At 35.5% G+C, this 27,752-nt stretch overlaps 1 protein-coding gene across 1 annotated transcript in view; it reads left to right on the top strand.

Annotated features, from left to right (window-relative positions):
- The first annotated feature begins 8,699 nt into the window (after nucleotides 1–8,699).
- LOC120352970 (E3 SUMO-protein ligase PIAS3-like) overlaps nucleotides 8,700–27,752 on the top strand; it is a 25,704-nt gene continuing 6,651 nt past the window's right edge. Inside the window, exons 1-2 of the mRNA XM_039435333.1 lie at nucleotides 8,700–8,894; nucleotides 24,250–24,304. Coding sequence (XP_039291267.1) covers nucleotides 8,871–8,894; nucleotides 24,250–24,304 — 79 coding nt within the window. The 5' untranslated portion in view covers nucleotides 8,700–8,870. The remainder of the gene's footprint in view (nucleotides 8,895–24,249; nucleotides 24,305–27,752) is intronic.

Raw genomic sequence — 27,752 nt, 5'->3', positions numbered from 1 at the left:
TTTTGAAAACAATACTGAAAATGTAGTACCAGTGCCTACTAAAGATCTACATGGCCAGAACCAAAGACCTTAAAGATGCATCTCTTTAAGGTCTTTGGCCAGAACATACAGCCGATCAGCTGTTCAAAAGCGTACACTTCAACCCGTGTTTACATTGAAATCCCAATGTCGAGTGGAATTTTTCATGAATAAACGCTAATAATTCAACTGATAACTACTTTTTCGAAAAAAGGGTTCTTATTTTATTTTACCAATACAATTTTTGTCCTTCATCATGAATTTCAAGGGTAGTAATCATGAGTCTCTTAATATTCTTAGTTATTGGTTAACCATTTGTAGGTTAGCCTTGTTTTAAATTAGCTTTTTCAAATTCAAACACGTATTTCAATTATTGTCAAAAAATATAGTGTAAAGTTGAGTTGCTTGAGCTTTGAATTAGGTCTACCTATTGTTTTTTTCAATTTTTATTACAGTATTGCTCAATTTCTACGAGAGGAATTACAATCACGGCTTTGTAGTATGCTAATATTTATAGCTTTATTTTTATTAGATTTAAGGAATTTCTAGATGAAACATAATTTTTTGAAAAGGTAAATAGGTAGGCTATCACTCATTTTATTATAATTATAAGTCATTATTGGAATAAGAATTCTTCTCAAATCATAACAAGAATGGCTTGAAATAGAAAACTTTTGCAGTGTTGGTTATCTTAGTATTGAAACAGAACATACAGTAAGGTATTTCTAACAATATTATTATAAACGAAAATATGTGATCAATGATCATACTGCTAGCTTACTCAGTAAAGGATTTTAATATTCAGCCTGATCCAGTAACTTACATATCATTTTTATCTAATCTGTTTCTACTCTTAACAGAGTTTGACACAATTTGAAATTTGACGATTCCCCGATCCAAGACCGTGAGGAATACATCTTACTCATTGGAAGTAAGTACCGGTAAGTAGTGTTCTTTATGGGTTATGGCTGATCGAAACAGAGTAAATAATAATTTGTTGTAGAGTGAGATATCAGAGTTCTTGTATTTATATCATATGTAAGACCATTTCGTATAATGAAAAATCTATGTATATTCTTCAATAGTGCTAATGAACCAATGCTATGTTTATTGACGCTCTGGTAGGATACTACTTGAGAGATTTATTCTTGGTCACAAAAGTAATAATATGAATAATATCCTGAAACATGAGAATAAGGGTATGATCACATTGAATGGGTATGTGCAAATTTTCGTCGAATCATGCATGACCCGAAAAACAAAATTTGAAAAATGCTATTGAAACACGTTGTTCACACTGAACGCAACCAAGTGCACGCTTACAGTGTGAGTGTTCCTCTTGCTCTTTTTAGATATTGTATGTTTCTCGTCTGCAAGCTTGGTTATGCATAATTAAGCGCGCTCTTACACAAATTATATTGATATTTATGATGGTCTCTTCTAACATGCAAAGGCTAGAGTCCCCCAGCTGAGTTAAGATTATATGCTAAATGTTGAGAGGTAATTTTATATGGAGTATTGTGGTAGCACTGTGTGTGTATACTAGCGCTTGATGTGCCTGGAAAAAGAGTCGCTATGGCGTTCATGTGTTGTGATTGTTTTCTTCTAAGTTGTGGTCCAATAAAATGTAAAGTGAAACAGTTTTGTATTTATTTATAAAGTTAAAATCCATTCCACACTTCACCTAAAATTAACATATTCAACAGGTTATGGGCCCAGTGAGTGTGAATGGAAAGTAAAATCTATTGTTTGTGTAAAAGTTGTGATGTGTTGGCTTCGTAGCGACAATAGAGGTAACCTTGAGGCTTGAGAAGCGTAAAACAAAAGTAAAATGGCCGATATAGAAAGTTTTGAAAAACTTAAAAACGTTGAAAACTTTAGTGTGTGGAAATTTCAAGTAAAAATAATTCTAAAATCTCAAGATCTGTGGACAATTGTTGATGGCAGTGAGACGCTCGATGCAGCAGTAAAAACCAAGGATGAAGACAAACTATCATGGATAAAACGAGACGCTAAAGCACAGAAACTCATCATTACAACTATTGAGAAAGGACCTTTAATGCACGTAATAAATTGTGATGACTCTAAATCTATGTTTGACAAACTTTGTAAAATATACGAAAGAGACAGTGAGCAGCAAAAATATAACCTCTTACAAGAATTCTTCAATATTTCGTTTGATAAGAAGTTGGACATTGCTTCTAATATAAGTAATCTAAAAATCTTTCTTACCGATTAAAATCTATAACAACGAAATAACTGAGGATATGATAATTTCAAAATATTGTGCATAATACCTGAACATTTTAAATACTTCATTAGTGCTTGGGAATCGATGCCAGATGAAAAGAAGACACTTTCGACTCTAACATCTAGACTCATAGCTGAAGAATGCAGGAATGAAGGAACATCAAACAGCACCGAGGGGGTCGCCTTTAAAACGGAAATTAATGTTTCAATTGCAATAAATATGGACATATGGCCAAAGATTGTAAGAACAAGAACTCACGACCAGGGGTAAGTGGTAATAATAATAGTAATATAAGCAAGAGATGTTTCAGCTGTAATGAAATAGGACACTTTGCTTCTCAATGTAATAAGAAAAAAGGTTGTACAATTTGCAAGAAAACTAATCATTATGAAAAAGATTGCTTCTTTAGAAAGAAAGAAAATCGGTCAAGTCAGGTCTCTTTTCTAACATCAGAAAACAGAAATAAAACAAATCAATCCACTCAGAACTATTCTATGATTGAGTTTGTTATTGACTCAGGTGCAACATCGCATATGGTTAATAATAAAGAATTTTTAAATAATATTGAAAAACAAAATGTAGAGATAGGTGTAGCTAAAACGTCTCAATCAATGATTTCAGAATCCAAAGGCGGTATTATTACTAATCAATGTAACCTAAATGATGTACCATGTTCCTGACCTAAGTAAAAACTTACTCTCAGTTAGTGCTATTACATCAAAAGTAGGTTCAGTACGTTTTATTGAAGATAAGGTTCAGATTAAAAAAGGTGACAAAATTATTATTGAAGGTCAGAGGCAGGATAATAACCTATTTTCTGTGCAACTAACAATGAATGATCAACAAAGCTTTCATGAAACTAATGTAGCTGTAAAAAATGATGCTCTTACATGGCATAGGAAGTTAGGGCATATGAGTTTTAAAAATATGGAAAAACTTTGTGTTTGAGTAGTGGAATTGATCTGAGTAACAGAAATTTGATTGAAACTGGTAGTAAACTATGTGAAATATGTGTAACAGCTCGCCAAACTAGGCAACCATTCAGTAGTGTCAGAGATAGAGCTACTAGGCCTCTTCAAGTAATTCATACAGATCTTTGTGGGCCTATAGAACTTTAAAATAGATACTTTGTGCTACTTGATGACTATACTCACTTTGTAATGGTATACTTAATTAAGAATAAGAATGATGTTTTTGAAGCAATAAAACAGTATTCTGCTGAAGTTGAAAGTACCTGGAACTTGAAAATTGGTCGTTTTCGTGTGATAATGGAGGCGAATATACTTGTAATAATTTCAAAGATTGGTGTAAAAACAAAGGTATTGTGTTAGAGTATACTGTTCCATATTCACCTGAGTTGAAGGGTAAAGCAGAAAGAATGAACAGAACTTTAGTTGAAAAAGTAAGATCTCTTTTGTTTGATTCTAACTAGACAAGGAAATGTGGGGAGAAGCAATTAGAGTAGCGGCTTATCTAATTAATAGAAGCCCAACGGAAACTCTGGATTGCACCCCGTATGAGAAATGGTTCTCAAAGAAACCTGATCTTTCGAGAATCCAAATTTTTGGTAGTGATGCTTTCAGTCATGTACCAGGTCATTTGAAAAAGTTAGATAGTAGGTCTAAAAAGTATGTATTCATTGGATATACTGTAAATGGGTATAGATTGTGGGATGATAAGGCTAGAAAAATTATTATTTCCCGAAATGTAATCTTTTCACAGGGTGAATGTAAAATACAAACAGACATCAGTAATGAGTGTGACAGAGAAGTTAAAATGATAAGTGAAATTCCCGATTGTGACAATAATAATGATGAAGTAGTTGAGATTGTAGGCGTAAACTGTGAAAATGTAGATGCTAATCAAGTAGACATATATCCCGGACGACTCTGATCAGAATAATCCCAAAAGACCAATTAGAAATAGGAAAATTCCTGTAAAATTCAATGACTATGTAATGCTCACTTATGAGGAAGCTATAACTGGTAATGATAAAGATTTGTGGGAAAAAGCAATTGATGAAGAAAAGTCTTCTTTGTTTAAAAATAATACATGGGAAAATGTTGAAGTAAATGAACCTATTGAATCAAAGGTTATTAGTAGCAAGTGGGTCTTTACAATTAAAGAGTCTGGTAAGTATAAAGCCAGACTAGTGGCTAGAGGTTTTGAACAAAAGTAGGGATTGATTACAATGAAACATATAGTCCAGTAGTTAGCAATTCTGCTCTCAGATTGATCTTCGGTATTGCTGCAATTAAAAACTATAAAATGATGCAATTCGATATAAAAACTGCTTTTTTGTATGGCGATTTAGATGAGGAGATATTTATTAGTCTACCAGGAGGTTTTGATGGTACTAAAATTGTAAAACTTAAAAAAGCTTTGTATGGTTGAAACAAGCACCACTAAAATGGAATCAATGTTTTTCTAAAAGTTTAGCTGAAAATGGGTTAGTAGCTGTAAGTGTAGAACGTTGTATTTTTAAGACTAAAGATTCTAAGATAATTTAGCATTGTTGTTGATGATGGTATAGTGATAGGAGAAAACGAAGATGACATGAAATTACTATTAATGAAATTGAGTGAAAAATTTGAAGTGAAGATCGATTTTGTTCCTAAATATTTTTTAGGGATGACAATAGATGAGACAACTGATAAAATTGTATTGAAACAATCTAAGTATGCTCTTCAAATTATTGACAAGTATAATATGACTGAGGCCAAAGTTTCATATTCCTATTGGTAACCAAAACAGTATCACTATGAATGAGAGTAAAGTCAGTAACTTTCCAATGAGAGAAGCTGTAGGACAGTTTGTTGTATCTTTCAAGTAAAACTAGACCAGATATTGCATTGGCTATAAATTAGAAAGTAGGCATTTGGAAAATTCACTAATAGGGATGTTGTAAATGTGAAACAAACTTTGAGATACATTAAAGGTTCGATTGACAAAGGTATAGCTTATGAAAAATTAGATAATAAGAGTAATATTATTGAGGCTTATTGTGACTCTGATTATGCAAATGACATTGAAACCCGTAAAAGTATTTCAGGATATGTATTTTTTATGCTGGAGGGCCTATTGCTTGGTGTTCAAGAAAACAACCTATTGTTGCCTTATCAAGTACAGAGGCGGAATATATTGCAGCTGCTGACTGTGTAAAAGAATTGTTGTATCTCAAATGCTTAGTTGAAGACTTGATATTGACAATCAAAGTGCAATAAAATTGATAAATAATGGTGTTTTTAATAGGAGCAAACATATTGATGTAAGGTATCACTTTCTCATTGAGAAATTGAGAGAAAACAAAATAGAAATTCAGTATATTGAGAGTTCTAAAAATGTTGCTGATGGTTTAACAAAGCCACTTGATAAATTGAAATTTGAGCATTTCAGATCTGCTGTTATTAAGTAAATTTGGTTCATGTCTTATGTATCTTATAGTTAATTTGGTCTCATGTAGTAACTTATGAATTGTATTCTTAAGGAATGTTTTCTTTTTTGAAATTATAAAATAAGGGAGGGTGTTGAGAGGTAATTTTATATGGAGTATGTGGTAGCACTGTGTGCGTATACTAGCGCTTGATGTGCCTGAAAAAGAGTCGCTATGGCGTTCATGTGTTGTGATTGTTTTCTTCTAAGTTGTGGTCCAATAAAATGTAAAGTGAAACAGTTTTGTATTTATTTATAAAGTTAAAATCCATTCCACACTTCACCTAAAATTAACATATTCAACACTAAATGGCAGGGGTATCATTATAGCACAATTAATAATCCAATTCAGTGTTGCTATAAATTTGTCATTTCATTTCTTGAACTGTTATTTCATATTATGCTAAAAAATTGTATAAATTTGAACATTTTCTGCTCATTAGGTTTTGAAAATGCTCATAAAAACACAGATAAACACTGGAAACGCCAATATCTAGCACACCTTCTAGGCCTGCAATAGCCTACATAACTAATACACCTCAAGTTACCTGAAATTTGTACCAAACGTAAGAATTCTCTCTTGAATTTTTAAAAAGCTAAGAAAACGCTGGTAAGAGCAAAAAAAATCGCCTATTCTGGGCGATATAAAATTCAATAAGGTTTAGCTATTTTGAATTTCTAGACCCTATAACTGAACTTGTATTCATTTTTCTGTCAATTCTTGAAAAAGCGCATACCGTATTGGCCATCTTTGAATTTTTTTTCATTATGGTCTCAGTCACTACACCTCCGTGTTTACGGAGGTAGTGTCTTAGTGCGCCTCTAGAAGGTTGAACATTAACTATATTGATTTTGATAACTTAAAGTGAAAAAAACACTCATATTCTTTTGGTGTGGCAACTACCGTTTCGAGTTTCTGTTCGGCTTGAGAATGTACAACACACCAGCACTAAACGGTCGTCGTTACACCAAAAGAATGTGTTTTTTCAGTTAAAAGTTATCAAAATACAATATACTTTGTAATAATATTGGTAAAAAATATGGATAATCAACAACGAATCAACTGAAACACAACTTTCTCACTTATCTGGGTGAGTAAATAGATTAATGGGTGAAAGAATGAGTGTCATTTTACTTCTACCTAATATATATTAATATAAAATATAATGTCAAAAAACTGATATGTTTATACTTCATTCAGTTTTGAAGCTCTGCTATTCGAATTACAGCACAATCTTTAATAACTTCTGCTTTATTAATTAGCCACGGTTGTGGGATCAGAGGAAACACATACCGTAATTCAAAACATTACTAGCAGTTTTAATGATTCTAAACTTTGAAGAAAGTATAGGTATATACAGTAGTTCAATTGAAATATTATTCATGATTGTAAATGTCATAATGTCAATAAAAAAATTACGGTGTTAAACTATACAGTTAATTTTGTAGACCTACCAGGGTACGCTATTTTATAAATTGTAACTCATTCTCTATTAAATGTATGCCAGCTATGAATCATATTAAGTCTGAAAAAGCTTTGATAATATATATATATATATATATCCTACACGATTCAAAGTCAACACTTTTTACTTGAAAGTTTTGAAAAAATAATGAATTTAGTCTTAAACTCCAGAATAGAGTTGAGCTCACCCGTAAATACATCGTACTTAAATTCGTTTGAAAAGAAACTAATTTAGATTATCAACAATGTTTTTACAATTTATTGTTGATCAATAACATGATAATTCTTATTCATAAACCATGACTCGGCTAAATTTAATACTTTTGTAAAAGAAGTAAGTTTGAATTTGAATAAGCTATCTTGAAACATGTAACCTAAAAATTGGTTAACCAATAACTAAAAATATTAATATAATTCAATGATTACCACCCTTGAAATTTATGATGTAGATTAAAATTTGAATTGGAAAAATAAAATAACGAGTCATTATTTCAAAAAAGTGATATCAGTTGAATTATTAACGTTTATTCACGAAAAATTCCATTCAACATAGGGTTTTCAATGTAAACACGGGTTGAAGCAAAGACCTTAAAGATGCATAGACTCACATACAGCGCTAGTGTCGTACTTGGAATTGAAATCCGCCATTGAGGGGACAACACAAAAGATTATTACATACCAATGCCACCAATGCTTTGTCATCTATTGTATTATAAATATATATAGATATAATACTCGTGCTAAAATACCCCAATGGCGGCCTTCAATTTCAAGTAAGAGCTATCATTGGGAAGACATAGGCATTGTGGGTCTATATCTCTTTAAGGTCTTTGGGTTGAAGTGTACGCTTTTGAACAGCTGATCACCTGATGGTTCTAGCCTTGTAGTTTCGTAAGCAACGGTAGTACCAAATGTCACCACATAAGTCTTGACCGTCCTGACATCTACCAGAAAATATCGGAATGTCAACTGTCATGGCTGTCGAAGGAGTACCACTCATCAAGAAGGCATTGATGTTTTGCGCACCATAAACTATGCCACGAGAGCGCAGCACAGTAGTTGGGTCTAGTGGTAGGTTGGGTCAGATGGTTTTGTGATGTTTATAATATTGGGGCAAATGGTATATTGGGTCAGATGTCTATTGGGTCAAGTGGTTTCGCGGCTTTTCTCGATTTGAAAAAATTGGGTCAAGTGGTAGGTTGGGTCAAATGGGAATTGGGTCAGTTGGTATGCACCCGTGTTGATAAATTTATTTTAGGTTAACTATAGAACCCTTCATTTGTTTTGCGATAAATTTGTTTCATCCCACATGTACACAGTCTTGCTAATAACGATCGATATTGTGAATTCGATATATTTCCAATTCCACCAGCTGACAAGATATTTTGAGTTCTGCTGGTCTGCACGATATTCGGAGTTCCGCCTGTCAACATATTTGGAGTTCCATATATTTCCAATTCCGGCCAGCTGCAAGATATTTTGAGTTCCAGATATTCCCAATTCATGCGACCCGCTTAATCCCTTTGATTGTAGAGTACATAAAAATAACAAATTAATATCAAATAGCTTTGTTACTATTTGTTTTAACTAGTTTTTTTCTATTTTTCTTTTGATCTCAGTGTTGAAAGCACTGATTTTCACTACTGAATCAGTTTTAATAAATTTATCATTCTGGCGGGTTCACTGAAAAAATCTAGCAGGAAAATGGCTGGAATTGATGAGTTGAAAGTAAGTATAATAATTTATTATTATTAACTAACTCAATCAGTATTTTTAATAGCGTATTAGATAATTATTCAGCCTTAGATTATTTACACTAGCCTATTCTTCAAACATGTAGACTATATTTTGTTAACGTTGATTACAGTAGAAGTGTATGTTTTTCAGTCACATCACTCTTATATATTATTTATTCCAAATAAAGTTTTCAAATTTTCTCTAAATGACTAGTATTATATTCTTAATAATAATTTAACAGTGCACTAGTGTGTGATTTGTGCCACTGAATGAAATAATAGTGGACTGTAAGAAATGCTTTTGTAAATAAAAATGTTAAGATGTATGAATTGTATATTTATGTACTACTGCACAAATCCAACATGCTAAAAAATGATGATAATTATAATAAAACTGGTAGCTGGGAAAGACGCCAAATAAAAATAAGGTTTAAGTAAAACAGTTCAATAGATTTATTGTATACTTTGAGAAACGTGACATATGGTCTTAGATTTAGGAAATGCCACACAGGGCAGTTGACTGACGAGATACGAATAATTGACTCAATAGTCAGGAGTACAAAACAATAAAAATGACATAATAAAAAATTGAGACAATCAGTTGAAATATGATAAAATGACTCAATAATCATGAGTGCAATACGGGCAATACTGACACAATGACGGTGTGACTCAGTTGAGATATGCAACACATAAACTTGAAAGTAACGTAGCTGAAGATTCACTGAATTGAATGAACCGTCCAAAAGTTAGGCACGGTGAATGAAATGCAAAGCTAATTGAGTTGGCTACGGCCAAAAATCACAACACTGATGCTATAGTGAATGTCTGAATAGACAACCATCCAAATGCTTGGCATGGTGAATGAAATGTAACAAATGTTCGTAGATCACTAAAAGAACTGATTGAAACTGATACACCATCTAGGGGGTAGACATGAAAATTGCTAATACTGCGATCTAGCAATGAATGATTAGGTAGCTAGTTGACTAACCTAACAAACGGATACAGAGCAGAACGTCTGACTGCACCGTGAAATGATGAGAGTGTGATCTTGGAATGCAAGCAACACACCAGTAATAATGTCCCGCGAGACCAGAATTACTTCAATGAAACGAATGAATGCGAAATTGGGCCTCAAGCCCTACCACAAATGCCTACCGCAAATGAATGTTCAGTTCAATCATAACTTGTTGCTGAATGTTGAATGTTCTGGAAACTTGATTTTCATAATCAGTAATATGAAAATGATTTGAGTTCTCACACTGAGAAGTGAATAAATTTAAATTGAAGATAAAAATTCGAAGCACTCGTGACGAATGAAACGTGTTGGAACATACCAAATACTGATGATTGAAGATATTTCACAAACTAACGAACCGAAATTACTGAAACTTTATCGAAGCACTGGAAGAAACATTCTACGTTGAATAAACATGAATTTAAAACTGAGAATTGAAAATTTTGAATTGAAAGCGACAAAAATTGAAGAACGAAAAAAAACTGATGTGAACTGTTACGCCATTGCTGTGTGAAGAAAAAAACAGGAAAGTGCATGCACGAAATGCGATGTAAGAAACTACGTATAGCCACGTCGATGAAAAAGATATGCGTAAAAAACGTCTAGACACGGTAGGAAATACTCCAAAATGATATTAAATAATACCAAAATGTACAATAAAATTAATGTACAAAAATGTAGCATGACAAAAAACTGATGTAATCCGTGAACTGCAGAAAACACAGTGAAAGTGGACCGATGACAAAGTGACTTGCGCACTAACGCGACAAGTTGGGACAAGAACACAATGCATAGTGCGAAATCTGACATAAACCTGGCCCCCTTGAGGCCTGCAGGGTCTCAAAAGAGAGACATACGAGAGAACAAAAAAGAAACAGAGATTATGTCGGATGAGCAATGCTGAATTAATCAGAAAATTCCTCGTCGAGGGAAGCGGTGCAATGCTAGAAATAGCCCGCTTGAAAGTGCCTGATGCGGTGCAAACGGTGACCACCCGTACCTTGTTGTCCTTCCTGGATGAACGGCCGTGATGCGCGCAAGTTTCCATACCGAAGGTGACGTACCCGTGTCCTTGAGAATAACCACAGCACCAATCTGCAGGTTTTCAGATTCAGAGCTCCACTTGTTTTCCTTTGAAGTGTGACTAGAAACTCAGCAGACCAACGATCCCAGAGTTCCTGAGTGATCAGTGCTAACTGACGCCAGCGTGAACGGTGATCGATGTGAGTGGTGGTTGGTGTGTGGAACGGCAGTGCGGTGAGCGGACGACCAACCAAAAAATGCCCAGGAGACAAGTATGCTAAATCTTGAGGGTCCTCAGACAGAGGCACAAGAGGCCGGGAGTTGAGGATAGCTTCAATCTGTGCAGACAGCGTGGAAAGCTCTTCAAAATTCAAAATCTTATTCAAAGTGACCACTCTGAAAATTCGTTTAAAATTTTTTACAGCGTTTTCCCATAGACCTCCAAAATGAGGAGCCCTGGGAGGGATGAAATGCCAACCAATGTTGAAAACGGCGGCAAAGTTGTGAATTTCAGACTGAATAGCAGAATCTGAAAGAAATGCATGTAACTCATTGAGTTCATTGTGAGCGCCAACAAACGTTGTAGCATTGTCTGAATGAATGGCAAAAGGGATGCCACGACGAGCAGAGAACCTGATGAGTGCGGCAATGAAGGCCTTTGTTGAAAGCTCGGAGACCACCTCTACGTGAACTGCGCGCGTTACCATGCAAATAAACAAAGCAAGGTAAGCCTTGGAGAAATTGCGCGACTTTGAGCCACCAAGACGAATTGAAAGAGGACCTGCGTAGTCAACTCCACAATTATAAAATGGGAAATCCGGTTGTACACGAACTGCGGGAAGATGCCCCATGATTTGCTCGGAACGAAACGTAGAGAAACGAAAACACATTTTGCAACCCTTTATTACACTCTTGATGATGCGACGGGTGGATGGTATCCAAAAACGTTGTCGAATACTGGCCATAGTGACCTGAACGCCAGCATGTTGAAGACGTCTATGAAATGAGACAATGAGCGCACGCGTGAACCTATGTTTAGCTGGCAATAAGATTTGATGTTTATAGTCGAATGGAATATCTGCCTCCCGAAGACGACCACCTACTCTAAGAAGATTGTCAGTATGAATAAATGGAGAGAGTGACTTGATAGAACTATTGGAGGGCAGCTCCTTACCCTGACACAAAGATTTCAAATCGTCGGCAAAAACATCTGATTGAATGTCTTGAATGATGCGCAATTCAGCAGCTTGAATTTCCTGAACCGACAGTTCAACAGATTGCTGAGATGCTGGTTCACGGCAATGCTTCAAATTATGAATGAAACGAAGAATGTAAGCAGCAATGCAAACTAATTTTGTGATACGATGAAATTTTTGACGATAAATCTGAAAACAATGAAGTTGTTGAACAAGTGACAAGCGAGATTTTAGGCTGTGAAATGATTACATTCGATGAAATCTCCTTCCAGGTTGAGGGGTGAATCTGGAGACATGTGTCCCAATGATTGATACTCATCCATGAATGCTGTATACTGTTCCTTCAATTCAGGATTAGCAGCCAATCTTTTTTCCAGTGAATGGAAACGGTTAAGAGCTTGGAAACGAGATTGACCTAGAGTGTGAAATGACTCTTTTTTGGGAAGAGCCACAGAAAATCTGCCGTCTGAGGCACGCTCGACATTGGCAAGATAATGCTGTTCAATCTTTCGGTGCTCAGCTGTTAGATTGTCCTTAGGAAGAACTTCTTCAAGCTTCCAAAATTTTTCCATCTGATTGGAAATCTCACAAGTAGAAATGAAGTTGGAATGAACAGAAGGTTCTATCTGAGATGAATGCGTGGACAAGACAGCACCCCAAACCCACCCAACCTAGTTTGGTGCCTTGCAAAATGCAGTCAGATGAAATTTGAATTTGACTGGATGTCAATATGGAAGCATAGACTGTAACGCTCAAAAGAAGATCGATTCCCTTGAGAAAGGTGAAAAGCAGGATCAGCAAGCTGAATGTGAGTGGGCAAACTGAGTTTTGAAATATCAATTCCTACTGGTGGAAGACTGGGTGTAATTTTGTCGGCAATAATGCAAGAGACCTTTCTAGACCATGTGCGATCAGAAGAAAACACTTCCACAGATGTGGAATACATCGGTGCTGTATTGATGCCAGAAACTGTATGTATAGTATTGTTATGACAAGTTGAAACTAAAGACAACCGTGAAGCAAGATGTTTGGAAATGAAACAGGTGTCACTACCTGTGTCCAACAACGTGCGACACAAAATAGGTTGACCAAACCTTATCATGACTACCTCTGCAGTAGGCATGATGGATACTGTTGAATTTTTGTTGCCATCATATGTGTGACTGGAATTACTAACTACTTGACCAGCGGCTGGAATCGGCGACCTAGCAGATGACTCTACAGTTGAATTCAATGACTGTTCAGAAGTAGATGCGACAACTGATGATGAAGCGAGCGGCGACGTGCGGAGGTTGACTGCCGGCTGTGAACCACAACTGCAGCTGTGAAGATGTGCTGAACGACTGCTGTTGGAGGAAATTGTAGTATTCCTTAATTGAACACTGTTGGCATTTGCTGTAGCCTTAGAGCAAGATGACGTAAATTGAAATGATGCACCGTGCAAAATGGAATGATGTGCCTTGCCACACTGCTTACATGCACCAAAGCATTGGTGTCCTGTTGAAAATGGGCGGAGACAATTGAAGCACAAGTGCTTTTTGCGTACTGCGTCAACACGAGCTTGTGGCTGTAGATTTGACAGCTGAGGACAAGTGAAGACAGAATGTGCTGAGTTGTTACAATACAAGCAAGCATTGGGACGTTGAAATACCGAATTGGGTGTAGCAGTACTGCGACTGTTGTTGAATGATGAATTGGATGTTCCAATACTATGATTGTTAGAGTTGAAAGAAAGAGCTGCCGATCTGCTGGGCTGCTGCTGGTTAGCTCTAGGATTGACCTGAGCTGAGTGATTCAAATTAAGTGACACAGCTTGTGACACTTTATGTTGGGACTCCATAAAGTTCCAGAGTATGTCAATAGAAACATCATCCATAGTAGAGTTGTATCGCTCCCAATCACGTAGGGTAGCAATATCAAAACGAGACACAGTGACATACATGAACAGAAGGTCTTTAACATCTATACCTAAATCAAGTGCTTCTAAAGCAAAAATGTTTGTTTTTTGATGGTCAATAAGACTGCGCCAAGATTGTGCTGATTTTGAATTGAGTTGCGGTGGGTTCAAGATTGCCGAAACATGTCGATCAGCAATAAGTATTGGATTGTCGTACCTGGTTTTCAACAAATTCCAAGCTAAAATGAAATCACCTGGTGGTGCATTGGCGATTCTATTCAACGCTTTGCCGGATAATACCTGTTTGAGATATTGAAACTTTGCACTGTTATCAACTGAATCATTATCAACTATAATACTAGTAAATGCAGAACGAAAATTCAACCAATTTTCAAAATCACCATTAAAACGAGGTAATGGTATTTCTGGTAATTTGAAACCTTGTGAAACTTGAATAGGTCGTGGAGTGGGGGCATGCACTAATGCAGGTTCAACGAGAACCCTATTGGCCTCTTCAAAGGCTGCCAGATTGGCCTGATTCTAGAAGTAATGTTAATAAAAATTTTTGAAATTTCATAATGAATAGTTTTGTCTCCATTGGGATCCCCTTCGTCTAAGCTATCCTTGATATTAACATAGGCATGTCGAAGGGTATCAATTTCCTCTTTGACAGTGATTAATTCATGATATTCTAGGTGATTTCTAGGCGTTTCAAAATAAAACTGATCAATGAGCCACTGTAGGTGATCAAACAGATTTTTTCTCTTTGCTATTAGCGCCGAGATATCAGTTGGAAGAACTTCAGTAGCCATGATTACAAAGATTACTACAACTTAAAATTAGAATACTTGCGACCCTAAAATGCTGCCAACTGTAGTTGTGCGTGTGCCCACGTTTAAAGCGCAAACGTTTGCAAGAAGATGTGTCACCAAGGCTTGTGTGGAGAGCCAAATGAACTGAGTGATGTGACACCAAGCAAGTGATAATGGTGGCGCTCGAGCAACTTGTGCACAGGATGCAGTGTGGCAGCTTACAATGATTCAGGTCTGAGAGACTGGTACCAACACGAGCGCAGCGTGCTTGTCTGGGGTCCAGTTAACCTTGAAATGAATGAGAATCTATTAATACAAACAATGCTAATACAATAGTTAATGTCAAAAATTGGACCCTAACTAAGGCGTCAATGTTAAAGGTCAGGATGATTTTTTTTTTTACAAATTAAAAAAGTTTGAGTTGACCAGGGGTCATTAGATAATGAGTTGTCCCAGGTCACTGGCCTTGATCTGGCCGAAGGAGGACCATTTTAACATGTGTGATTTGTGTCACTGAATGAAATAATAGTGGACTGTAAGAAATGCTTTTGTAAATAAAAATGTTAAGATGTATGAATTGTATATTTATTGTACTACTGCACAAATCCAACATGCTAAAAAATGAATGATAATTTATAATAAAACTGGTAGCTGGGAAAGACGCCAAATAAAAAATAAGGTTTAAGTAAAACAGTTCAATAGATTTATTGTATACTTTGAGAAACATGACATATGGTCTTAGATTTAGGAAATGCCACACAGGGCAGTTGACTGACGAGATACGAATAATTGACTCAATAGTCAGGAGTACAAAGCAATAAAAATGACATAATAAAAAATTGAGACAATCAGTTGAAATATGATGAATTGACTCAATAATCATGAGTACAAAACAATAAAAAATACATAGTAAAAAATTGAGATTGTCAGTTGATAAATGTTGAATTGCTAACAGGAAAATTTAATTTAGGTACTAGTCCAAATTCCTAGTAAACAAAACAATTTGTGACTAATGAACAAGTACAAAACTACTATATGTAATGCTCCGTAATGAGCTAGTGCATAAATTCAAAGAGAAAATAAACCTTCAAATGGCAATAAGTAAAATAGAAAAGAATCAGGTCAATGAGTAATCTCAAAAAGTACAAAAGGTAAAGGTAAACTGCCAAAACAGAACAATTGAAATGTAAATACTAAAGGTAACAAAAAAAAAACGAATGCTTTCAGGACATATTGAAACCTTTGTAGTTCTGGATAGGTTTTATTAGATACACTAAATAATCATGAGTTGAACGTCAATTGAAAAGCATATATTCAATGTAATTAATAATTTTAAAAACAATAGTAAAGAGATAGTACAGTAAAATGAAACAGATACTGTATACAAGAACGTAATTGACAATGGCTTAGACTAACTTTAAATGATAGATCAAAGTCTGATATGATCAGATATATAAATAAGTCAATATGAAAAATGTAAAGTACAAATACTTGCAATACTTCCAAAAATATTGGTAAAAAGTTGTGTCTACAAATGGGAATCGCGACTTTAGAATAAATAATTCCAAGTAAACCCTGAAAAGGTCAAATAATAATTAAACAAACAAGGCAATTGAACAAATAATGAAAAATGCTGATAATGATTCAAAATTAATACAGAATACTTATCAAATGCATGAAGAGCATGAGATCCAATCTTGAATTGGATGGGCAGTACATCGAGACCCCCTCGATGATACCGGACGATGGTGGAGACCTGGATGGACCCACGAAGTGGAGCGGACCAGAGCGAGCTACCGGAGCTGGACTGGACGGCGAACCGTGAAGAGCGGCGACTGAGATGACCCGCAAGCAGGACAAGAATCAATCCGAGTGACAGACTCCGGGACTGGAATGGTGACAAATCAGGATAGCCAACAGCGATGGCTCAGTGGTGACGACACAGGAACGGCGGCGACACAGCGATGAGTGTGTAATGTCAGGTTAACTTTTGTCAGTGCAATACGGGCAATACTGACACAATGACGGTGTGACACAGTTGAGATATGCAACACATAAACTTGAAAGTAACGTAGCTGAAGATTCACTGAATTGAATGAACCGTCCAAAAGTTAGGCACGGTGAATGAAATGCAAAGCTAATTGAGTTGGCTACGGCCAAAAAATCACAACACTGATGCTATAGTGAATGTCTGAATAGACAACCATCCAAATGCTTGGCATGGTGAATGAAATGTAACAAATGTTCGTAGATCACTAAAAGAACTGATTGAAACTGATACACCATCTAGGGGGTAGACATGAAAATTGCTAATACTGCGATCTAGCAATGAATGATTAGGTAGCTAGTTGACTAACCTAACAAAACGGATACAGAGCAGAACGTCTGACTGCACCGTGAAATGATGAGAGTGTGATCTTGGAATGCAAGCAACACACCAGTAATAATGTCCCGCGAGACCAGAATTACTTCAATGAAACGAATGAATGCGAAATTGGGCCTCAAGCCCTACCACAAAATGCCTACCGCAAATGAATGTTCAGTTCAATCATAAACTTGTTGCTGAATGTTGAATGTTCTGGAAACTTGATTTTCATAATCAGTAATATGAAAATGATTGAGTTCTCACACTGAGAAGTGAATAAATTTAATTGAAGATAAAAATTCGAAGCACTCGTGACGAATGAAACGTGTTGGAACATACCAAATACTGATGATTGAAGATATTTCACAAACTAACGAACCGAAATTACTGAAACTTTATCGAAGCACTGGAAGAAACATTCTACGTTGAATAAACATGAATTTAAAACTGAGAATTGAAAATTTTGAATTGAAAGCGACGAAAATTGAAGAACGAAAAAAAACTGATGTGAACTGTTACGCCATTGCTGTGTGAAGAAAAAAACAGGAAAGTGCATGCACGAAATGTGATGTAAGAAACTACGTATAGCCACGTCGATGAAAAAGATATGTGTAAAAAACGTCTAGACACGGTAGGAAATACTCCAAAATGATATTAAATAATACCAAAATGTACAATAAAATTAATGTACAAATGTAGCATGACAAAAAACTGATGTAATCCGTGAACTGCAGAAAACACAGTGAAAGTGGACCAATGACAAAGTGACTTGCGCACTAACGCGACAAGTTGGGACAAGAACACAATGCATAGTGCGAAATCTGACAACTAGTTTGATTCTAACTATATTAATGTGCTTAGTTTAGCTCTCTCAAACAATGTTTTACTTATGTCAGGTTAGGTCTTTGCAGCATGAAAAGAACATTCTAGGCCTATATCAATTTGAGGAAAATGAGAATTAGCAATTAATGCATAATAGTAGTCAATTTAAGTTAGCCAGCAATTGCTTAATAGATTTGGTAGATTTGTTGAAGGAAATAGGTGATTTCAAAATGAACTTCATCCAGGTAGAAATAAACTTAATTCATGTAGCTGAGCGGATTGACACGGCCTTTGAGGATGGTGAGTCTCTTGCTCTTGCTCTTTGTGATCTGAGCCGAGCCTTTGACTACGTGGACCATGGCATACTCCTTAGAAAGCTGAGCTTTTATGGTCTTAGAGACTCTGCCCTTTCCATCTTGGGCTCTTACATTTCTGGAAGGACTCAGCTTGTCTCCCTCAGTGGTGCGGACTCCCGGACACTTCCGGTAGCTTTTGGTGTTCCTCAGGGATCAGTGCTGGGGCCTACACTGTTCCTTGTCATGATAAATGACCTCGACGACCACGGTTCCTCTCTGATGTTCGCGGATGATGCATCTCTACTGTCATCGGGTGCTGAGCTTGAGCGGGTCTTGGAGGCATCTGCGGAGCATCTTCGATCTGCCACTTCATGGTTCCTGGCAAATCGATTCCAGCTGAATGAGGACAAGACCCAAAGGATCATCTGCAGCTTGTCACGTGAGCCGCGTGACCCTCAGAATCCAGTGAAGCTGCTGGGTTTTGTCTTGGACAGCAGACTCAGCTGGAACAGTCATATACAGCAAGTAACCAGTCGACTCTCCCGCATTTGCTTTTTGCTGCTCAAGATGAGGGGCCTGGTGACTGAGAAGTACCTGATAATGATGTATCACGTGCTCTTCCATTGCCACATTACCTATGGCTTGCTTCTGTGGGGTCATTCGGCGGGGGCTGCTGATGTGCTGAGACTGCAAAAGAGGGCTATAAGAATTATAACAGGCAGCGATCATCTTGCCCACTGCAAGCCCATCTTTGCTCGCCTTGGTGTGCTGACGGTCTTCAGCCATTACATCCTCCTGTGCTTGATGTATGTCAAGAGGATACAGCATACTCTGGCTGCCCGAAGTGACGTTCACAACCACAACACCAGGCGCTGCGAGCTGCTGGATGTCCCTAGGAGACGTCTTCACCGTTCACAGGCCAGCTTTAGAGTTTCTGCATTGAAATTCTTCAACAAGCTGCCTCCTGGTGTAAAGCAGTTGGATGAAGCCGCCTTCAAGAGAGCCGTCAGGAAGCTGCTTTGTGATAAAATCATATTATAGTGTAAATGAATTCATGAGTGATGATCTGAACTTTTTTTAAAAAGTGATCACTGTTTTACCTGCCATCTGAATAGTTTTCGTGTTGTTGTGTATGTTGAAATCGAACTCTATGACGCCATCGATCCCACTAATGTGGGTAATGGATGAAACAGAAGGTTTTAAAGGTTTGAGTTTCGAGTAACTTACAAGTATTAGAAGGATAGATTTAGGTGTAAGTGCACGTCCAGTGCCAACATGCCTATTATCAAATTTTTGGTTGGGATTGATTTAGTATGTTATTTTGAGCACAAAATCACAAAAATTAAACGGCGCTCACTATTGTTTTTAAAATAAACTAAGTTCAAAGTAGCAGAACTTTACATGCATTTAACCTATAAGTAGCAACCATAAGTAGCTAAGGTTAGGAAAAGCTGTAGGTTAGGAAAAGCTTTAGGTTAGGAAAAGCTTCATGTTAGGAAAGCTTAGGATAGGAAAAGCTTTGGGTTAGGAAAACTCAGATTAGGAATATCATAATTTGATGATTTAAATAATCAAAATGGCTGCTACTCATAGGTTAAATGCATGTAAAATTGTGCTACATTGAACTTAGTTTATTTAAAAAACAATAGTGAGCGCCGTTTAATTTTTGTGATTTTGTGCTCAAAATAACATACTAAATCGATCCCAACCAAAAATTTGATGACAGGTATGTTGGCACTGGACGTGCACTTTAGCCGAAATGTATCTGTGTATATTCAATTTTACAATAAAAAATCCACTTTGTAAACTTTTACCGCTCTTGCATACGACACTAAGAGGTAAAATACGCAAATAGATAGTAGCGGCACACTAATTCTAAGCCTTTGATTCTCCACAATTTGTAATGATCCACATTCTTTTATTTCTATATTTAATATAGCTATGAGAAGTTCCTATCCGGAATACGGTGCTAATAAGTTTTATTAATAAAGGATTTTTTATTTAATAAATTTAATTGTACCGGTATAATAGTTTTAACCATCACTATATAAGTTTAACTTCTAACTTTTAGACAAATTACTATTAACAATGCTTTATTATTTTAATTATTCCACAAATCTACACATTCAAAATGTTGAGTTTGCTTCAATCTGGTCAGCATGAATGATGTGTGTTGTCAAGCAGCGACTTCTTCATTTTCATGCCGTTGTAAATGGATATCTGCATAATTGAGTTCAAAGCGCCCAAATTCTGTTGCTTCAATCTGGTCAGCATGAATTATATGTGTTGTCAAGCAGTGACTTCTTCATTTTCGTGCCGTTGTAAATGGATATCTGCATAATTGTGTTCAAAGCGCCCAAATTCTGTTGACAACTTCATCTTTAGATTTCTGTGAATATCCACGTTCCAGATAAACAGCGTCTGGCATACTCAATAGTTATGGTCTTTATCCATCTCTTCCCCATTGTTTTTATAAAGGGCTTATTTTAAACTTTATTTCTAATCGTCTAGAATAATATTAAACTTTCTATTATTATTAGAAATGTTTAAAGGCTTGTTTGGAAATCACTCTCTGGTTTATTTTTATAGGTAGCCTAAATCATATGAACGCCCAACTATGTTTGTTGTTATTTTCAAGTTAATCATGAAAATCTTGCGTTGTTCACTGTAGAATAGGTTGTATTTAGTTTGTATTTAGAAGGCTACATTTAATGGCATGCCAATTCAAATTCACTATTTTATTATTTTTATAGACTTCATTTATTTATAGACAAATAATTTTAGTTTTTATCTGACAATAATCTATTTTTGTTAGCCTATTGTTTTTTTTTATTTGGCAGTAAGAATTTCTCTTTCGAATACCATATTGAGTTCAATCAGTGGAAAACCATCTAATGATTGTTCACGATCAACAACTATTTACTATACTACGCTATAAACTTACGCTGTAACTATCTGACTATAGTAATGGTTTGAAGCATTTATACATGTTACATTATATCTTGGAAATTGAACTGATGAATGGTACAAATGTATCATTACATGTTTTTGTCTTTTTCTTGTGTTTTTGATTTGGCATAGTTATTTTACTCGTTGACATGCCTTATGGCAGTTTATTATTTTTCTTTGACTTCTTCTGTTGTGATTATGCCTATGCAATATGTCGTTGCCATGAACACTTTCTTTTTATTATGATTATCATCAGTTAATGACTTTTATTGCTTGTGTTTGTATTGGGTGCAAATACAGTACAAAATGCAGCGTCTCAGATAGTCAATGTCGTTAAATATGCCTTATTATACAGTCTTCTTTCACAAGAGTACGAAAAAATGAATTAATATATTGAATTTTATTTGAAATTCACGTAAAAACTAGCTTGTTTTTATTAACAGAAAATTTGACATTGACGATGACTTACCGTAATAAGTTCTTAGCATAGATGTTCCATGAATTAAAGAGGGTTTCATTATATGCTATTTAGTCTGCTATTCTATTTATTCAATGTTTATCAATTTGATCACATCTGTTGGACTGCTAGAATAAAACTCTTGATTACACAATTTTAATTTGCTTAAGGCCAAGCCACATGAAGCGTTTTTCGGACGAGTCGGCAGGGCAGGAAGCTCTCCAATTAGCTGATTGGCCGGCCAACGCCAACCCAATCAGTCAGTCGGCAAGGTCTCTGCCCTGCCGGCTCTTCTGAAAAACGCCTCATGTAGCTTGGTCCTAAGCTCCCGAATTAATTGTCAGTTATACAGAATGAGAATCTTCTAAATGGTACCTTGCAAATAATTGTATATTTATACACCCCATGTTATATATTTTAATGCTGTTTTCAAGTTTAGACAATCTTTTGTTTATCAATTTCGAATTCAGCTCGTCATATTTATTTCATTTGCCTGATTAGTTACATATATTTTGTTATTTATGGTTTTCTATTTTGAATTTCTCTTCAGTTCTGTTGTATTGGTTGTTGGTGAGTGGTATAGAATAGTTTATAAAAAAATTCAAATTTTTGATTCTACCCTTTTCTTCTTTTCTAGTACCATTTTGAGTATTTTGGCATTTCTGTTCAATTCCTTTTTTAAATTTTCCTTTTCGGCGAGTTAGGCCTGAGCTGTTACTTGTGACTGATTCTCATAGTTTATGTAAGTACCATTTTGAGTATTTTGGCATTTCTGTTCAATTCCTTTTTTAAATTTTCCTTTTCGGCGAGTTAGGCCTGAGCTGTTACTTGTGACTGATTCTCATAGTTTATGTAAATACTTATTTTACCTTGTGATTTAATGAGTATCTAGCTGCTTTCTCTTGACTTTACCAATTCTTTGTTCCATGGCTGATTCAAGGCTTGTCTTTTGATATTATTTGCATTTTCAGTATAGTTTCCTATCAAATTTGAATGAAGAACTTTTATTTTTATAAAAACTCGTATGAAACTGACTCAGTCATCGACACCATTTCTTTGAAAAACCCCACCAAGAAATTGATCAACTTTCTTATTTGTCGGAATATGCTTCTTAAATACATACCTAAAATATTCTTCAGTTCTTGTTGCAAGATCGCAGCGCGGATGTTTTATGAAACCTGGTTATAACGGCTAGTAAATTAAAAATATTTCAAACTTTTTTTGAAAAAATGAATTTATTAATGTGATAACTGATATTTCAGCCACAATAAATATTACCTGTTATAAATACAGTAGCTGTTAGCTGTTATAAATGTGATGAACAGTCGGTATTTCAGCTACAACATATTATAAAGCTGGTATCATTGATGGTTTGATAGCTCAAATATTATGGCTGATAAAATCCTAAATGTTTTTCTTACAGCACTGCTTTTTTCACACCTGTAGCGTGCAGAGTTGGCCACATTTGCAAGCTGCTTACCAAAACTGTATTGCTTTCGATTTCTATCACGTGACTGAAATAATTCCATCAATTCGAAGATACGCGACCCATAATCCAACTCTGTTAACTAGGAGAATGGTCTTCGACGAACCAATAAAATTATTGAAAGAATAAGACTTTGATATTGTCAATATCACTTTTATTTATTCGAAAATTAATTTATAATTCAGAACCAGGTTTCATGGTAAAACCTGAAGATGTGGTAGGTTTTACCATGAAACCTGGTTCTGAATTATAAATTAATTTTCGAATAAATAAAAGTGATATTGACAATATCAAAGTCTTATTCTTTCAATTATGGAAAAATATCACAACATCTCATACCATACAATCAAATCAATAAAATTATGTTGTACTTGAACGATCGATCCTTATTTTTAGTATTTAGAAAAATCAAAGCTGTATGCACATTTGAGCATTTGAACTGAGTATCAGTATGTCAGGAATGTCGACTCAATAAACATCAATAAATTTCAATTTGTTGAAAAATTTTGAGTCGATTCACCAGACTTGAACAATATTATGGTTTGAGTAAAATTTGTACTGATTTGAATTATTAGAAGGTTGAGTAATTGATTTTAAAATATGTACTTACAGAAAATAATTTATAAACTAACTCACTTGAGACAGTTTAAAACCTTTTCCCTTGCATCCACAATTTCTTTGATAAGAAGTCCTTGAAAATCCTAGCGATTTTCCCGGTAAACGCAGATTTCTACATCTTCGGATGAATATTATCTTATATAGTGCGGTGGTAATGGTTCCAGTGGTGATACGATTCTAGTTAGCCCTTTTCCATGCTACATTATATATGAAGAGTTGATAAGATTTGTAGATAGATTATACAGGAAATTGCTATGTCCATGTACTGGGCTATAATCGCAACAGTTTCTGTATTTATCTCGAAATAGTTTTCTAGATTGGGTTGATGATGTAATGTAGAACCTCATGGGCCCAGTAGAGTAGGTGCGCTCGTCCTGACGAATGTGTGACGGTTTCTGGTTGCAGAACATGGTGATGACGTTCCGAGTGTCCGAACTGCAGATGCTGTTGGGATACGCGGGGCGGAATAAGTGCGGCCGAAAAACAGAACTGCAGGCTAGAGCCGTTGAACTACTTCGGCTCAAGTCAACCCTCATCCAGCTCAAGATAAAAGAACTGTACAAGATCATTCAGTAAGTAGGCTCTCTCCTCTTCTCTTCTATTTCTCTCACTCTTCTACTCCTATACTATCATTACATTACTACTTGTCATGAATGAAGCGACAGAATGCCAATTCCCTGCTTTACAGTGAATCGGTTTTGTAGAGTAAAGTAAAACTTGTTTTTCCTAGTTTGTTTATAGGCGTACCGATGCCAGTGAAGTGGCATGGCTAGAGTGCTACACTGTCGTTCTCATTTACACCAGTCGAAGCCAACGTTATGTTATTTTCTCAACCTATCAAAGTTTAAACTGTTTAAATAGAATCTAAACTACAATTCAACTATCGCAGGAAATATTCAGTATATTTCGACATGAACATGTTCAAACAATTCAATTTTAGCTACCTTCGTGCAACTGCATTCTATGCCATGTCGCTTCACTGCATGCGTACGCCCACAACCATCACACTTTGAGGTGCGTACAGACTTACGAGCTGCGCGACACACAAACGGAACGCGACTGATCGCAGATCGCGCGATTCCGGTCCGCTTGCAACAAACTGGTCAAGCTCCTGCCGACAACATTGGAACAGTGGCAAGCTCGCGCTCTGATCTCGATCACCGTACTTAACGATCCTTGTTCGAGAAATGCACGTTTGTCGCGCAGTGCTCAAGTCTGTACGCAGCTTTACGTGTACTCAGTTGCATTATGTCATTTTTACTCCTAATATTATATTTTCTATCGATCATTTGCATCATAGCAATTCAATTAATTTCAAAACAAACGTCAGATCATAAATTTTCATGTAGGGAAACTTGACAAAATTAATCCAGAATGGCTAAGTAAGTCTCAAAATCATATCCTTTCAAGTCTCTAGATTCTAGAACATAGTTACCTATTTAGTTAGGTTTGATGGAGCGTTTAGGCCTATAGTGCCAACAAGGCTTTCCAACTTCCAATTATCACTAAGTTCAGTGATATAAGCCTTGAACCATATCTAAGGGTCAAGCAACATGAGGCGTTTTTCAGAATACGGTTTTCGTTTGCCGGCAAAGGAGGAAGTTCTCCGATTGGCTGATTGGGTTGATGTTCGGGAATCAGCTGATAATCAGCCAATCGAAGAGCTTCCTGCCCTGCCGACTCATCTGAAAAATGCCTCATCTGGCTTGACTCTCATAAGCTTTACTTTAATAATCGAAAAATCCTAAAACGTGAGTTTCACATCATAAATATGTGATAGGTACTTGATGTTTTATTTGTATCCTATAAGAAAATTTAATGAAAACAGAATGTTTTCATCAAATAGCGCAGCACTGCGCTTAGAAACATTCATCCAACATGGTAAATTGAAATTTGAGTCCTCATTTATTGTGAATTATTGAATAGGTGTCAAGATTTCTATGAGGTGACAATCTTGAATATATTGTCTTGTATTGGTGAACGACTACTTTACTTAAGGTAAAGATCTACTCAACTAAGTTGAAATTTTCGTGAAAAAATAAACGGTACTAGAAAGGGTGATTTTGAAGTTGATTTTCTCAAATCCCACATCTCAGAAAGGCGTGCACATTACACCACTACCACCAAGAATGGTTTCAACATCCGTAAATTCTCCATTTAATATTAATTATTATTATTATTTATTGCGATCGGTGAAAAATATTGATAAATATATTTTGCAAATGATGAATTGGATTAGTTTTCAATGTTTAATTAGTAGCAGTTAACTGTCTGAACATGCCTGTATTCACATCTTGTGTTAAATAATTTTTTATATGTAAAAAATAATGTAATTTTTTATATGTACAGTATTTTTTTTTTATTTTCTCAATCTATACTATATTTAAAGGAAGGAATTACCTTTTAAATGTACGGGATACGAAATACATGTTCGAACCCAACGTTCCAACCTATCTTACCCATCTGAAAAAACTAATCATAATGATGAAAAATATCCTACAATCATGATGGCAGAATACCTCTCTTTCCGGACTGCGAATCGCATGACGGCGACGGCAGCGGCAAGGGTTTCTAAGCCATTGTTACATGGTTGACATCATGCGATTCGCAGTCCTGAACTTTTTATGTATGTTTTAAGTTTAGTCAGTTGATTTGCTGACGATTAACTTCTGTTATTTGATTGAGACTCTTAGGGCCGTTTGCACAGTGCCAGTTTAAACTAAATTTTATCAACTGGATTAAATCTATATCAAGTATCATTTGTTTTAATGTGATTAATTTTGGGTTAAAGCCAGCAGCTGATTGAATTCAGTTTAGGCTTTCGCTGTACATACGGCCCTTAATGGAATGCAATTTAATTAAAAATAATAATGTGTGAGAGAAAAAGAGAGAGAAATGGTGAGCATTTGGCTTAAGCATTTGAACATGGACCTAGCTGAGCTATTCTCTTTTTGTGAGTAGATGTTCTTATTATTGTTGGTTTTGGTTCTATTAAACTGTAAATTGTTTATTGTAGGCAATCGCAGATATTCATATTAGTTTCATGCACTGTAGGTACTTGTTTCTAAAAGGTTTTGTTTACTTTGAGTTCTATTCGTAATTTGGATATATTGACTCTTATTATTTTAGAATTGATGAGTTGTTTGTCTATGCTTTTATGTTTGTAAGCTATCTTGGTTTAGGTTTTGTTCAGACTACATGTTTTGAAGTCCATGATGGGGGTTTCATTGTACTCTTCTGGAAGTTGTTATTTTTTACTTATTCTTTGACTTATTACTAAACTTGGCAGTTTCTTATTCTTTGAGTTGTTCACTTGTCGACATGCCTGTGCGGTATGTTCACGTCATTAGCAGGAGCATTTTATTATTATTATTATTATTGTTGTTGCTATGTTATTGCATGGTATTCTCAAATATTAAATATGATGATGTAAATAAAAATTAGATACGATTAAAATTTAAGATCCTTCCACATATGCTCAGGTTTATTTTTTTAGGGTGGTTATGTGATCCTTGATGTGGTGCTTCCTACTTTGTATTACATTGTCGAATAGATTTTTGTATTATTCAAGATTCATTGAAGTTTTTAACTTCAATTTAAATTTTAATTAAAACGGTAGACCCTTGCTTGGTACCGTCACTCTTCTAATCATCAATCTATCCGTCATTGTAAAAACAGGACTATACATATATTCAAAATGGAAATATTTGTCTTCTTTCTGACAAAACAAACAAGTTACTGTGAATATTGTATTTTGTGTATGTATAGTTTTATATTTACATCACTTCTCTCATTAGTAATTTTAAATCCAGTTAGTACTATCCACTGTGCCTATTTATATCACGGTATACTGTAGTATATTGATTATATTCTACTGTTTAGTTATCCAATTGTGTACCAGTCATCCA

This window comes from Nilaparvata lugens, chromosome 9 (assembly GCF_014356525.2).
Source record: "Nilaparvata lugens isolate BPH chromosome 9, ASM1435652v1, whole genome shotgun sequence".
NCBI lineage: Eukaryota > Metazoa > Arthropoda > Insecta > Hemiptera > Delphacidae > Nilaparvata > Nilaparvata lugens.
The sequence above is the reverse complement of the archived record's forward strand: the minus strand, read 5'-3'. Positions and strand labels throughout refer to the sequence as shown.